This window comes from Ictalurus punctatus, chromosome 8 (genome assembly GCF_001660625.3).
Source record: "Ictalurus punctatus breed USDA103 chromosome 8, Coco_2.0, whole genome shotgun sequence".
Taxonomy (NCBI): Eukaryota; Metazoa; Chordata; class Actinopteri; order Siluriformes; family Ictaluridae; genus Ictalurus; species Ictalurus punctatus.
Window position 1 is genome coordinate 4,163,118 of NC_030423.2, and position 16,737 is coordinate 4,179,854.

General features: G+C 40.0%; 1 protein-coding gene across 2 annotated transcripts in view; it reads left to right on the plus strand.

Annotated features, from left to right (window-relative positions):
• The window catches only part of nlgn3a (neuroligin 3a), a 167,960-nt gene that overhangs the window by 113,725 nt on the left and 37,498 nt on the right, over positions 1–16,737 (plus strand). For both annotated transcript variants that reach the window (XM_047157069.2, XM_017475248.3), the window contains one exon: positions 897–1,082. In XM_047157069.2, coding sequence (XP_047013025.1) covers positions 897–1,082 — 186 coding nt within the window. The remainder of the gene's footprint in view (positions 1–896; positions 1,083–16,737) is intronic.

Genomic DNA, 16,737 nt, shown 5'->3' on the forward strand with positions numbered 1-16,737 from the left:
TGAGTCGTACCAGCTCCTCATCCGGAGCGAGTGAAGGTGGTGGTGCCCCGCCCATTTTACGGGCCTCTGCCTTCTTCCTATAGAACCTAGAGAAAAGTTATTATAGAAGGTAGGCCCAAGTAGTCAGGTTACAGTTTAGGAAATTTTATGAAATATTACATTTTTGGAGAATGTTTTTGTGGATCATTTTGACTTGGCTCCAAGTTCTTTGGATCCAGAAGGATTACACTATGAAGTTTTAAGAAACTGATGTTAAGAAACTGACGGAGGGATATATATATATATATATATATATATATATATATATATATATATATATATATATATATATATATATATATATATATATATAAAATTGTCTTGTATTTCTAATAAGCATGCATTAAAACCTCTAACTCCGCTTGGCTAATGTATGCTCTCATTTTCTCACCCTGGGTTTCCATGGTGACTCGTGAAATCTGTGATCCATTAACAGTGTGTTTATGTACTCACCGTGTGCGCGTGTTAACTCTGAGCTACCAATAGGAGGTTGATTGAACTTACTCCTCACCGGTGTTGTGGAACCAGAAAACCCTGAGTAAGCAATGCTTGAGCTAATCAGCCTAGAGTTCAGGGTGTATGTGACATTAAGTTAACCTTGCATGCTGGAACACCGCCCCCAGGTGTTCTAGCCTAAATGGGTTTTGGGGGTGTGGCTTTGGAGACAACGCTGAAGGGAAAGGCTGTATCTTTTTAAATGTTGAATTTCAAAACAATTATTTATAGCTAAATATCTTTGTGTCACGGTCGCTTACATTTTTACCCAGACCACAGGAGAGAAACATAACAGAATGCCTTGTAAAACCACTGATACACCAGTCCATTAAAGAAACTGTTTTGTCGTTGTTGTGTTCCAGGCTTCCTGAGCACAGGTGACCAGGCCGCTAAAGGTAATTACGGCCTCCTGGATCAGATCCAGGCCTTGCGCTGGATCAGCGAGAACATTGGCTACTTCGGTGGCGATTCGAACCGCATCACAGTCTTCGGATCAGGCATCGGTGCCTCTTGTGTGAGCCTGCTAACCCTGTCGCATCACTCAGAAGGTAAAAGAACATTCTGCTACTCTGAGATAAATCTTGAATCCTTAAAAATCTCTCAGCAATGCTTTTTTTTTTTTTTTTTTTTTTTTTTTGGTAAATGGCAAGTTTAAAAGAAAAAGAAATTCAACCATTAACATTTCCATTTGCCAATAAGCACCTGCGAGGAGGTTTTAGTTTGTGAATGTGCTGTTTGCTCAAATTCAAATTCCTAATGGGCAAGACTAATGGCATACACGCTCAAATGTGCTGTTTTGTTTTGTTTTTTTTAACATGCTTACAGTCGGCTGTTGGCAGTTTGGTATAAAACGCTGCCAAAATGCTTTTAACTGATGCCAGCTATTATGGGCCTTTTATCTGAGTGAGAATTGCGAGCAGACTGTGAAAATTAACAGACAGTGTTAGGTATTTATGTAGTCATAAAGTCCTGACAGTTTTTCACTGGCTTTTACCAAGGTTGTATGGATTGTCATGGCAGTGTGGTGCATCAGCGCGTTTGATATAAAGCAAGGCCGCATGCCTTCGGAGGTGTCATAATTAGTGTTTTAATTTCCGTTGTGGGAAGTTCCTGTTGCACAGGGTTTTCATTACTGACACTTTGTTCTGGAATAAAACTAATTGTGGGTTGCCACATGTGAGAGTATAATTCCTGCAGTATAATTCATTTTTGATCTTATTACATATGTATGACTGATAGCTCGAATTTTTTCAGGCCGTAATGTTTAAACGGAATAAAAGCTGCGGCATGTACAATATAAGACTAGTGTGTAGTTTTTAAATCTGGCATGCAGCAGAAATTTCAGTTATATAAAACATATTTTAAAAGGTTATCCTGGGCCCAGTTGTTCAGAAGTAACCCGATCGGATTTCTGCTATCGGATTGGATATAATCTTGAAAATGGGTTGTTCAAAAGGTGGGGAACAAACGGATTCTGTAATCAGATTAGATCATGTAATCCAGTCTTGCTTTTGAACTGGATCAAACCTTCAGTATGTGTTGTTCAAGATTTTTTAGTAGGATTGGGATACCTGTTATCCAAAAAAAAAAAAAAAAAAAGTCAGGATTATGCTGATCCCAGCAGAAGGGTGGATTCAGGGAGGATTTCGGGAACAAAATGTAATAAAACTTTAAAACTGGTCAAATAATAAAACTGTTTGTGTAATGTAGTTCATATATTTATTTATACACTTGATTTGTTTAACCGTTACAGTGATAAAGTAGATAAAAGTATACATCATACTTTTGTCCCCATAAATAATCCCCCAAACATCTGTCAATATCAAACAAAAATAATATATATAATTTTAACTGTCATTCGTCACTGTATATTAATGACAATGTCACGACCATCAGAGATGAACCAGTTAAAAGTAGTTTCTAACAATTGCGTCACTTATTGCTCTCCACATATGAAGAACTCCGAACGTTCTTATTTTGTTACCTATTGGACATTTAGACTTTTTATGATTTAAACCATGTGTTTAATTTATCCACATTGTATTTGTGAACAGCGTAGATTTGTGTGTTTGTCCGAAGGGCACGTTTGCATTGTTCATTGTTCTGTTTTTTGTCTCTTCAAATTAAAACACTTAAAGTGGCCCCATGCTGGCTAATCTACCTGTTGTTCTATACGTAACTAATAGCCTACATTGTGCCATGTAGACTGATTTAGAGCACTAGAAATCAGGATTTGGTCTTCTTGAAAGGTTTGTATCTGGATAAGGGTGATCCAATCCAACGTTGCTTTGAAAAAAAAAGAAAGACGGGTTACTGGATCATAAACTTTTTGAGCAACTGGACCCTGGGTGTTCATTCATTGTATATGTTCAGATAACTAGCACTCGACCTGATAACTAGTGATTTGCTAACAGCTGCTTTAAAGAAAAAAAACAACAACTAAGTAATCCATAGTCTCTGTGTTTCTATATTGAAGAAGTTGGAGGAAATATGAAATGAGGTCATTTCTGCAATTTCCCTTTGGTTCTTATTATGAATCATTTTCTGTGCCCCTCCACTGCATTTTGCATCAAAGCGTTACTAATTGCCTTGATTTCCTTAAATGAATATGACTGCTTTTGGATTTATATTCCATCTATTATTTTCTAGCCATAAATTTTTTATTCATACACCACCATGCCATGCTTCACGTAGCGTGGTACTATACTGCCACCTCGACCCGCTCTCTTTCCCTTTTCAGTAAATTGGATATTACTGATGCTGATATTTCCCTTGAATAGAAATGTGTGCCCTGCTTGGCTTGATGAGATTAAAAAAAAAAAAAAAAAAGCCGCCATATAAATTTGTGAGATCCTGGGAAATTGAAACAGGAAGACTTCTGTCATGAAAAGGGGCTCTGGTGGTGAGTGCTACCAATATCAATCAGACATCTCAACGTTCATCCTTAAAGCTGTGATCTTAGTCATCAAATGAAGGATGGGGCGTGAAGTGGCCTGCCAAACAGGGCTGAAGCAGCTGAGGGGAATACCAAGCAAGTGTACGCCTGTAGTGTGCACTTTCTAACCTTGTAGCAATCAAAGACTCTGCAGCTGTAACTTCAGCATAGGTTTTGGTTAGCATAATAAGCGAGGTCATGTGTGCCGCAATGAAGGTTTGAAGTGTGTCATAAGTTATTAAAATAAATTGTGGAAGAACAGACATGGAATGAGGCTTGAAAATGTAAAAGGCATCAATTTTTATGACCACTTTAAAGCTGTGAGCTGAAATCTAACTAGTAATTATTATTTTGTGCATACTGTATATCAGATTTGTGCCGTTTACCTGCGTTGAAACTGTTGGTGAGTGTCAAACAAAATTGCTGAACTACTGGCATTTAAATGTTATAAAAACCTGACTAACTCAGAAAAAATGAAAGATGAGGGGGCTAAATTGTTCACACCTGGCAACGTTAATCCTGCATGATCCGACTGTAAATGAACAGCGCTGATTAGAGGTATGAACGGGGTCCAGTGTGTCTCGGAGACGGTTTCTGAGCCGATCACAGATTCAGAGCTGGTTTGGGACGCATATGACCAGGTGACGTTTGTAGTGTGAACGTAAAAGCATCTTGATGCATCCCGGAAAGCAGCAAAAGACCACCTAATGACTGAAAAACCACCTAATCGACCGTGTCATTGTCCAGAAAATATATAAACTGCTTTTTGTATCTTCTTTCACTGTCTCATTCCTGTTCGTTTATACGTTCTGTTGGAAGACTACGCGATCGAAACTTTTGAAACAGCCCATACTGGTATACGAGATTCATGGGATATGTCTACCTGTAAACAAATATAGCGGAAGACTGATGTAATACATGTGCGCAACACCCTTCCGCCAATGAAAATTATGTATGAAATCCGATCACAAGTGGTCACTGGAGACGCGTTCATAATGGCAGATACAGATGTGTTTCCAGTTGTCCTCTCATTTGACAGTTAATAAGGTGCATCTATGATTAGATACGTCGGTACCAACACTCATTGGTTATTTTACCATATAGGTCACTGTATCGGTATACGGTATTTGACTGTTGCTGTATACCAGCTGTCAGCTCCCTTATACCATGTTCATCAATGGAAACCACCAACAAAGGATTGATACTGATCATATATTATTGGAGCGATGAGTCATTCTCAGCTAGATTCAGCACACCAGTCTTATTAAGCTATCATGTGTACATTGAGATTTTTGCATGCACAGTCGGACTGCAGCTTCTGGCCACAGAGACACAATTAGCCAGAGGGATTTGTTTGGTGGACGTTTCTTAAAAAAAAAAAAAAAAAAAAAAAAAAAAAACAGTATCACAGATATACTTGTTAAAAAAAAAAAAAAAAAATCCCCATGCCTTGTCAATGTCCCTACTGTAATGAGAATTTTGCACCACCCAAATAATAACTGGTCGGTGGTGGTCCTGTGCTGGTACCTTTCCTATGGATAGGGTATAAAAGAAATGAATTATAGAAGATATACCTTTAAATTGTACCTGAATACTTGTTTTACCTGATAAAATAGCCAGTAAATGTAGATACAAGGTGTGTGTAAGTATTAAACTTATAAGGCAAACTTATACAAACTGCTGAGTTAGATTTTTATCTGGCCTTTTACTTCTTAATTAGACCTGGCACCAACGATAATACACACAGACCCCCTGGTCCACATGAGGTTGCAGGTCATATAGTGCGTCGACCTCTGAGGCTATACTTCCCGTTCTTATACCGCTCGGCTTAAATCTTTCTTTTACTTACAACACCGTCATTTTCTCCTATTTATCTAAGTATAAAGTACACTCTGAAACAAGTGTCATTCAAAACGTAAGCTACAACATTCTTCCTTCAACATCCTTCCAAGTAATTCTTCACAGTGTACACTAGGGTTATGCTAGGCTTATGAAAAGCACTTATTTATCTTGCTTCTTTTACTGTCACACTATCCGTTGTTACCCAGATGATGACGGGTTCCCTTCTGAGTCTGGTTCCTCTCAAGGTTTCTTCCTCATATCATCTTAGGGAGTTTTTCCTCGCCACCGTCCCCACCGTCTCGCTCAATAGGGATAAATTCACACACTTCAAATCTCTATCCTGTGTTTATATTTTTCTGTAAAGCTGCTTTGAGACAATGTCCATTGTAAAAAAAAAGAAAAAAAAAGTGCTATACAAATAAAATTGAATTGAAAAATGATCTTATCATTATATTATCATTAAATGCCATTTAAAACAGAGCTAAATGGCTGGAAAAGGCATCAGCAATCCGGTGATCAAGTGCTACCACATTTACTTTCACCCCAGTGCACAAGAGTAGACTTTTACCTGAATCCCATCAGCAGCAAATACCATGGGTCAAATCAGCAAACAGAGAGCCAGGTTCAGTCACGCAGAGCCATGTGGGATGTGTGAGATTGAGGGCACTGCTTGTTTGTCCAATGTGTGTGTGTGCATGATGGTGGTAATGAGGCCACTGTGACCTGTCTCCTCCACACAGTGTGGCGCCTCAGCACAGGTAACCCGCTGTTTCCTTCTTGCTGGCGACCATGACACGTGACTCTTCATCCCTTATCTAAATTGTAGTTTAAGAGTAATAATCTGGCTCGGTTTTTTAATGAATATGTCGAACTTTCACACAAAAAAAAAACCAAGATCACCAAGACAAAGAAGAGCACAATGTTCTCGCTTTGATCCCAGCGCTTTCGTAGTATTGTAATCACATTGCCCTGATGAGAGGAACCAGACAAAAATGGGTCATTAGTGGCAGGAACTGGATGGTCTTATGTGACTTACTGCTTTAATGTAATTCAACAAATGCAACCATACAGACTGAGGAGAGTGTGTCTCCTTTGTCTTTCTTTTTTTTCGGGTTTTCCAAGCATCAGTGGCAAAGTGGAGAGAGAATGAGACAGGGCACTTCTCCGGGACATTAGACGCCTCATATGTTACTATCCATTTGGCATCATGGCTTGCTCTAATTGAGCACAGATATTACTGTGTTTTTTTTTTTTTTTCTTCCACTCTCTTCATAACGATTATGCTGTTGAATGAGAGATGGCTCCAGCACGCACCTCTGGAATACTAAGCACCAGCAGGTTTAGATGTACATGCTTATTAGGTCAGGGAGGATGTGGGCTACCAGCATTTCCAGTGAAGGTCGTTGCTATTTTTTTCCCCTTTCCAGTAACTAATCAGCCTAAAAGCTCTGCTTGTGAGGAGGTGTCCCCCTTTTAATGGAATGCCTCATACATTAAGAACAGAAGGCCTAGTAGTTGGAGGAGTCCATGTGACCATGTCGGCTTTCATTTTTATTAAGACTTTAGGGTTATTGCGGACCATAAATGTGCCTGCTTGAACTGGGCCGGTTTTATTAGGAGGACGCCATGAGTGCAGTGAGCTTTGTGCCTTGAAGCACTTTAATGTCATTAAGAAAATGAGCCTCCTGTTAAAGCACAGCCAATGTAAAGATGGCGTTTGGTATTTCAGAGTGAAATATCATGAAACACAATAGTGCATGGGAATACTTTACGATCTAGGAAAACAACCAATACTACAGTACTACATGCAACACATAAGGAACATAACTCAAGATAGCATGTTTTGCGCTATAAAGGCATGGTTGCTTGGTGTACAAAAGGACAGATGGAGAGGCTACAATGGCCGTTCTGGAAATAGCTCTCCATGGGTTATAGCTTAAGCCTAGATGCTAAGTGAGATTATGTGCATTTAGTGTTTTGAGACCACTGCGAGGAACCTGGCATCATTCCCTCAGTTTTCTCTAATGCATATCGTAAAGTTGGGACGGTTTTTTTTTATACTCCACTTCTCGCATACTGTTTGGGTAACCTGCGTTCAAGCACCACCTTTCTTTTTGAATAATTAAAGCATCCTTCTCACTCAGGCTGCCACGTTGCTTTTTTTTTCGTTATTGCTGAAATGTTATTAGGACATGCAGAAGCAACACGACAAAGCTTTCAGCAGTAAATTCCACAACATTTCGTCTCTGTATTCCCACCATACGTTACTTAAGTGGATTCGAGCTTCATGATCTGGGCTGTAATGTCATGTTTCACTTGAAGCTACATGTACCTTGATCTTGTGATTGAACATACGCGTTCAATGGGCTGTTTACACACACATACATTACTAAATAATCCTTACCTACAATGGTAAGGGTAATCTTTGAGCCCAGGGCTATGTTTTCTTTTTCCAATTCTGGTGCTATTGACTGCTTGTATGACCCCATTAAAAGTAGGTTAAAATGTATTGAAGAAAGAACTGCAGGAGGAGGAGACCAAATGCATCAGTACTTATTCTCTAAGGCGACTGCCTGTGTTTGACCTATGAAAATTCTAAAGGCCTGGCATCCTCTGTTCTGGTCCACTTCTTCTGAAAAGAAACCTACAGGACTAAATCCTGGCCAAGTTATAGATGGCTGCAGCCAGAGTAAACATTTCAAAGTCATACTTTATTGCAGGTATCATAACAGCCTCCTATCTCTACAGCCGTGCCGTCAGTAAATGTCAGCCGATATCATGGCAAGAAAAAGAAATGTGACTCAGGCACTCCCTGTATAGCCACTGATTATTGTATTGAATAGAACTAAAAAGCCATTGTTGTGGAAATATTATGTTCTCTGTCACCAGCTAAGAGAAAGGGCTATTGTTGAATACCCTCATCTCAGAGATATCAGACTTATCCAGAGCCCTGTTCCCATAAACTTGTACTTGTGTCTACCTGCAAAGTAATGCCTTCCAGCATTTTACTCCATGCTTTATTGTTTATTGTTTACTGTGCATTTATTTAGCAGGGACAGTGGGAGTAAACATTCTTACATGCAATGCAATACATGTATTGTACATAGAGCTTGTAGTTATACAGTCTGTACAGGATTTCGTGGAGGGTTTGTTGTTGATGTTGTTGTTGTTGTTGTTGTTGTTGTTATTGTTGTGACCCAAAATGCTTGATTTTGCAGTGGCAAATTTTTTTGCGGAAAACTAAATTGCACGGTTTTGCAAGTCCTGCAAGGTCTTTCACAGTGATGTTTGTTGGTAAATGAGACCTTTTAGCTGTACTCACGTTCGGCTCGCGTGAATGAAAGAGGGCTTTGGTCCAAATCTGCAGAAAATTTTGAAAAATTGCAAGCTCCTCAGAATATTGCTTGATTTGTGTTCATTTCTGCGATCACAAAATCGGAAAATCCTGGGGGGACTGGCTATAGCTACACTGCTGTGAAAAAGTATGTGCCCCCATACTGATTTCTTCTGTTTTTGTGTATACAGTTGCAATCAAAGTGATCCAACCCCCATTGCAAATCAGGTTTATTGTCAAAATTTATAGACTCTCAGCAGTTGAAAAAGTTCAACACAACGAATGCTTCAAGTGGTTTCCCCAAATTCTACTGAAAGTGCAACTTATAATGATTTCTCCAGTTTCAAAATGATTCAACCCCTGAATAGAATCCCTCACAACAGCACAAATACGCCAAACTGGTGTTGTCTCAAGCACACCTGATGCAACTAATCAAGGGCTTCATTAGTTGCATCAGCTGTGCTAGAGCTGGAACACATGAAATACCTGAACTGGCTAAGGGTTTGTTGAGTGTACACTACCTGGACAGGGCAGAAAAAGGAAGCTGTCAACGGCTGCAAGCAGATTTCTGAGAAGGCAGGTTGTGAAAAACCCTCGAGTGACTCCAAAAGACCTGCAGCAAGACTTTGTGGCAACATGCACTGAGGTTTCAGTGAGCACAGTAAGGTGCGTACTAAACGCAGGCTTCCATGCCAGAACTCCAAGACCTAAAAGCACAAGAAAAGCACTAGAAATAATATAAATAATCCTCAGGAGTTTTGGGATTCTGTTCTGTGGTGTGATGAAACAAAACTGGAACTTTTCGGCACGATGGATCAGCGGTATGTCTGGAGGAAGAAGAATGAAGAAAGAACACTCTGTCCACAGTCATGCATGGTGGTGGCTCGGTGATGCTCTGGGGCTGCTTTGCATCTTCTGGCACTGGAAACCTGCAGCGTGTGGAAGGTGAGATGGATTCATTGAAGTATCAGGAAATCCTAGGAGAAAACGTCATGCTGTGTGCGAGGAAGCTGAAGCTTGGGCGTCATTGGACCTTCCAACAGGACAATGATCCCAAGCATACCTCAAATTCCATCAAAGCCTGGTTGCAGAAGAAGTCCTGGAAGATTCTACAGGGCCATCACAGTCACCTGACTTGAACCCCATAGAAATCTCTGGTGGGATTTGAAGAAGGCGGTTGCAGCACGCAAACCCAAGAATATTACTGAGCTGGAGGCCATTGCTCATAAGGAATGGGATAAGATTCCTCAGGAACGCTGCATCTCGTTTGCAGCAGGAGCAAAAGGGTGTCTACTAAGTACTAAAGATACTCGCCATGAAGGGGTTGAATAATTTTGAGACTGGAGAAATCATTATAAGTTGCATTTTCAGTTGAATTTGGAGAAACCACTTGAAGCATTCATTGTGTTGAACTATTTCAATTGCCTTTGTTTGATTTGTTCGTTGCAAACAGCTGGAAGTCTGTACATTTTGACAATCAACTTGATTTGCTCTGGGTGTTGAATAATTTTATTTGCAACTGTATCTCATACTAAATCGTTTTAGATCTTCAAATGAAATACAACATAAAACAAAAGCAACCTGCGTAAACACACTATACTTTTTTATTTTTTATTTTTTTTATTGAAGCAAAAAAAGTTATCAAACACCTATCACCAATGTGAGAAAACTAATTGCACCCCTTAAACTTCAAATCTGGTTGTGCCACCTTTAGCAGCAATAACTGCAACCAAACGCTTCCAATAACTGGAGGCCAAACTGGAGGTCTTTCACTTACTTCTAAGTTCTAGCTGCAAACTTGAAATTTGAAAGAAATGTTTAGAAAATAGGCTTATTATTCATATTTGTTTTACCGTAATCTCAGAATGAGACGTATTTGATACATTTGACTGTATTACAGATATTTTCTTTGCACTGGATGTCTCATTGACACAATCTCTTCAACTAAATTCTTAAAAGGATAAACAAGTGTTACGAAAACAGGCATACAAAAGGAGAGGGTTTTCCCAGTTCATTAGAACAAAGTCTCCAAGCACATAAAGACTTACTTGATATTTTTTGACCCAACGAATCAATGATAGTTAAAAGTACCTCAAAGATAAAGGAATTCGTTTTTGTATGTCAAAAATACCCATGAAGCATCAATAGAAAGTGAAGATGCTCAACGACACCATATATATACACTGTTTCTCTCACACCTCATAATACGTGAAGAATAGGCTGTGATGATTGATAGAAATCTAAGGAGTGAGGTGTAAAGAAGAACCATATATCCTGGATGTAGTGTAGCTCGGAGCTCAGCTTCCACAGAAACAGCGCAGTGACAGATTGCCAGTCAGAGGGAGTATAGTTGATTCAGATACTGTAGCCATCACTCTGCATCACCCTTGCTGCAGCTACTCGAGTCTATCAAGCATAATACAAAGCACAGGAAATAATCCCTTTGTAGTAGTCTTTCCCAGTCCTTTTACTGAAACACCTCTACACTGCAATTTTTGTGTTCTCACACATTAACTAATCTTGTTCACTGATTATTAAACCATGTATGAGATACAAAGGTTGTAGTACAACAGGAAACACACAGAATTACAGTGCAAGGACTATTGTACATTGGCATGTAACCAGGCAACCTGTTTGAAAGGTGGGCTCACCTGTTCATGGAGATCTATCACCCTGTTGGGACAGTAAATAACCTGATTAATGAACAGTAAAACCGCTGGTGCTGGACTTAGGTCAGTTGGTAGAAATTGCTTTAATATGGAAGCAAAAAAGTTATTGATGAGAAGGTCAAGCCCAAGCACTACTAATCTGCCGCTGTCGGGCCCTTGAGCAAGGCCCTTAACCCTCTCTGCTGCAGGGGCGATGCATCATGGGTGTTCCTGCACTCTGACCCCAGCTTCCTATCAAGCTGGGATATGTGAAGAAAAGAATTTCACTGTGCTGTTATGTATATGTGACAAAATAAAGGCTGCTGCTTCTTCTGCTGAAAACCCAAATTAGTTCATAGCATTGAGCGCTCAACATGTCGAACCTTGAGGTGGGAATCTGAGGCTTTGGTGGGCACAGGCTCACCAACATTGGAGAGTTGAATATTGGAAAAACAGTGCATGGTCAGGGGTAAAGTGCACTGCAGTCCAACCACTAGAGTTTACTTGGAACTCACGTACATAGATCACACGCTAATATAGATCACAGGCATTCTCGGGTTGTTGTTTTTTTTGGTTGCTCCTCTCAAGTGGTGGAATTGCTATGTTCTCTCCTTCTCAAACCACACCACTGAAGAAACATGTCAGGGTTTGATTTAAGCAGACTAAACATTGAATTAGCTGAAATAACAATGTGTTTTTGTGGGTGTTTATTGGTCACGTATTCATACTTTATTGGTCACGTCTTTGGACCAGGGGAGGAAACCGGAGTACCCGGCTGGAGGTAGGATTCGAGCCCTCGACCCCAGAGATGTGAGGCAAACGTGCTAACTACTAAACCACCGTACACTATCTGCGGCTTTTATTTATTTAATTCATGCTTTCCCCCACAGTGAAACAGATTCCTGAAACTGTATTTTCTTAGAAACAGGCAGTCTGGTTGTATAGACGAATTGCTCATTTATTACAGAGATTCTAAGGTATGTTTGTTTTTGCCAGCAATTTTAGACATTCGTGAACATTCTCAAGGTTTTCACAACCTACAACAATAACCGTTCTACTGGCCGAGTGCTTTGCTGAACAGCTGGTCACTTCAGTTCGGTGCTTTTTAACACTGCGAAAGCAGCAAGAAACGTTGCCACATGGCTGCAGATAATTAAACCTTACAAGGACGAGATACAACAGCAACAAATACTATGAATGCAACTGCCAGAGGTTATAAATGGCTTTGAATGAGCCACGAATGGATTATTCTGCAGTGTCATCTTCAGTTTACAAATTAAGTAATCACGTATATTGAAAAAGAGCTGAGGGAATGCATGGAGTATAACTGCAATCGTTCAATAGCCATATTTATTGCTCAGATATTTTTCCCCTTGCTTGTTAGACGTGAGCGTTAATTTGTGGTCGTCTTCAAATAGGTTTGCCGCCGGAGCTTATCTCTTTACAGTGCGTTGCTCGTAGCACACATTCGGTGCAGAAGTACACATTTCTGTCTGGTTTCTTCTTAGGCGGCGCCTTTCCTCATCGCTCTCATTCTGCAGCCTCCTCCACACTTCTCTCTGTCTCCCTTTCTCGTGTCCCATGTGAGAGAGCAGCTTCTGTGAAAAGCATCCATTATGGCTGGATGCATAGTCGCCTGTGTTGTGAGCGAGGGAGCTGGCACTCCTCAATGCCCACCTGCACAGGAAGCCCAAACACTAAGAGCATGACAGCTGAATGCCCCATTCCTCCCCTTCCATTCCTCCCTCCTCCTTTGCCTCAGCCTTCGTGTCAACCGGCTCTTTGTCTGCATCCGATAACATCAAACATTACCAATATAAGACCGTTCTGGTTAGAGAGTTAAAAGACCCCGACACTTTCCATCCCTCTGTGTCTCTTTTGTGAAAAAACAAACATTATGGATCAGTATTAAAACAATGTAAATGGACCGATGAGATCATTTTGAGAGTCTCCAAAATTCTCACACTACTCTAGCCACCTAGACTTACAGCTATGTAAGAAATAAAACATGGCAGGACATGCTGTTATAGGAAAATAATCCTGTGCTTAGAAGTGCTTTATTCCTCTTTAACCGCAGTGATTTTCCAGTGATGGCGAATATCAGTTTGTGCTTTTAAGCACCGAAAAAAGAAAGCATAAATTCCTCTATTCTGAAAACGTTCCCATGGTGGAAACCTTAGCGACCTTTACAAAGCAAAGACCCGTATTAGAACGAGAATGTTAATGTAAACCTGTCATCGGAATTTCAGCCGGATCTACTGTTCGAGAAAATGAATCCACACCTTTAGATTCAAGGAGTAATCATTGCTGTAGTATTATAGATATTTGACAGTGAAATGATTGATTAGATTAGATTCGATTCGATTCAAATATACTGTCACTGTGCAGAATACAAGTACAAAGCCAAGGAAATGCATAGCTACATTCAGGATCACTTGGCAATACTTAGCAGCGTGCGAATGAGGTCACATGTGTAATCAGTTTCATTAACAGCGGAGTAGATGTTATGAGGAATCCTGTGTGGATTCGGCTGATGAAACTGGGACAGGTTGAATATTACTTTTTCCCTTCGTACGAGCTGCAAACCATCATGACCTGCTCTCTCATACCCCCCCCCCCACCCCCCACCCCACCCCCTTTGGTCTCAGCCCTGTTTTCTTCCATACAGAAGAAACCAAATCATTCGCCTGAATCCCATTGTATTCTCACATTGTAGAGCTGCACCTAGAGACGTGGGCTTTGGCACTCAGATCCACTTTTAAATTCACACTGAACGAGCTGTTGTTTCTCTCCTTCTCCTGTATCTGTCTTCCTCACCCTCTCGAGCGTGCTCTCTCTCTTGTTTTCTCCGCTCGTCTCTTTTTCCCCGTTCACCATTGCCATTAAAATGACCGGCGCCGTTCTCTCCTCATGCTATATTCACTCGAGTGCTCTTCAGCTCCCTCGCAGATAAGGGATGATATTTGTTTCTCATTATTGGCCATTACTTATGATTAACAAATATTCATGGAAACAAGGATCTCTGTTTTGCGACCTCATCTCAGCCTGATGAAAATAATTAGACTAGAGACAGAAAAAAGGGGCGTCCCACCCCCCAACCATTTAAAAAATAAATAAATAAATAAATAAGCCAATTTCTTGAGCTGTGGGTTTCTGTGGCGCACACGGTAGACTAAATCGTGTCATGTGGAGGTAGCTCTGATGTGTTGCGACCTGTGGAGGGTATACCATCTGGACTATTAAAACCTGAGGAACATGGCTGCTGTAAAGCACAAAACAGAACGGTTGCTTCTGTTGCACACGTTCATGTTGTATTGTGCAAAATGAATGCTGTGTTCATTGCAGAGAGGGCTGTTTGTGCACAAGTAAATCCCAAATGGAAGGAACTTTCATAAAAATGCTGAATAGTGAAAACTATACAAAAAAAGCCAGCGCAATGCCTGCTTGACAAAAGCGTAAATCTTAAGCCCCCGAGTGTGCAGTGTTGCAGAAGATATCTAGCTTGGCAAAGGAGATACAGTTTCAACAATTAAATATCCAGAACAATGAAATATATGGTTTGTTCTAGAACAATCGTCGATGAAATACATGGATTGCTCCAGAACAATCCTAAATTGAATATTACAGTCTGTATGGCTTTCCTTCCATGACGATCTCCAGTTGCAGATATGGATTTTGTTCCAGAACAATCTCTGACTAAAAATATATGAATTGTTCTACAGCGGCTAAATTAGCGGCTAGGAAACATCTTTGGTATGATCTAATTTGTCAAATCCAAAGTGGATCCAATAATAGAAACCTTCCTTGGGTTGTTGTTGCAGTTGTTTATGGAAGTCATATATTCAATACTATGCAGTATTATATGCTACATGCTAAAAGCATGCTGATGTTTAAATAATACACTGTGTCAGGAATGCTTATCGGTAATTCTGTTTCTTCAGGCATATTAAAGGAATCTTCAGTAACAGATAGCCAACCTAGACGCGTGGCATCTCATGACCTTTTCTTTCTTTCTTTCTTTCTTTAAATAAATAATAATGGAAATAATACATCAAAAATCTTGCTATAAACGTGCTCAAACAGTATGATGAGATAAACTTTCCAATTAAAAAGCACAACAGGACCACATGTTTGGACCATATGATTTTCCAACTTTGATAAATGCATGGCCGTCACATTTCTGCACAGGCGAGTGGTTACGGATGGGGTGGAGTTTAGTAAACACCTGTCACGTGTTAAAACATTATCGTCCGTCATGCAAAATTCACGCGTTACTAACTTGGAATATGGAGGCTTTCTTCCGTATATTTGAACAAGGCATTTACAGATCATATGAGGCAGGCAGCGGGTTTTAATGAAAAAGGAGACACGTTATAAAAACAGAGGCATTCTATTGAGATCAACAGCTAATTTCAATTTGGCCCATGCTATTAATGTGATGTTATTTTGAATCTAATATTCCACTGCAACAGCCACACTCATTCCTCTTTAACCTATAATAACCTAAAATGTTTGTACTTCTCATCCAGCTACTTTTTCCTTAATGTGATTGCTTTGGTGCTTCACTGGCTATTACCTTGTAGCAGTTAACTTGAAGCAGTTAAGGATTTATTTATTTATTTACTTACTTACTTACTTACTTATTTACTTACTTACTTAAGCCTTGCTCAGAATTATAGCCAGCAGGTTAGGTCCACTTGGGTTTGCTGAGCATCTAGTGTAGTTACCTTCTTTGTAGAATTCAAATCTGCAAATGCTGGTTCATGTGCAGTGGATGAAGTCTGTGATTCTTGAATAATTTATTTCGCATACCTATGATGTCTGAAGGATGAAAATGTGATATATATGTATGTATGTATGTATGTATGTATGTATATATATATATATATATATATATATATATATATATATATATTGCTAAACCAAATGTTTGTGGACACCTAAACACACCCATATGTGCATCCCATTTCAGATTTATTCCCCCTTTTTTGTTATAATAACCTCCACTGTTCTGGAAAGGCTTTCCACTAGATTTTGGAGTGTGGCTCTTGGCATTTTTGCCCATTCAGCTACAAGAACATTAGTGAGGTCAGGCACTGATGTCGAGTGAGAAGGCCCAGGGGCACAGTCAGCGTTCCACTTCATCCCAAAGGTGTTCAGTGGGGTTGACGTCAGGGCTCTGTGCAGGTCACGCGTATTCCAGTCTTACCTTGGCAAACCATGTCTTCACGGAGCTCGCTTTGTACACAGGACACTGTCTTGTTGGAACAGCTTTGGGTCCCGTAGCTCCAGTGAAGGGAAAACTTAATTCTAAAGCATAAAGACGCATTATAGACAATTGTGTGCTTCCCATTTTGTCGCAACCGTTTGGAGATGGCAAATAGGTTAAACCTTATCCCAATCAATCAGTGTTTCAGCCACATGCATAGATGTAACATAAGTCT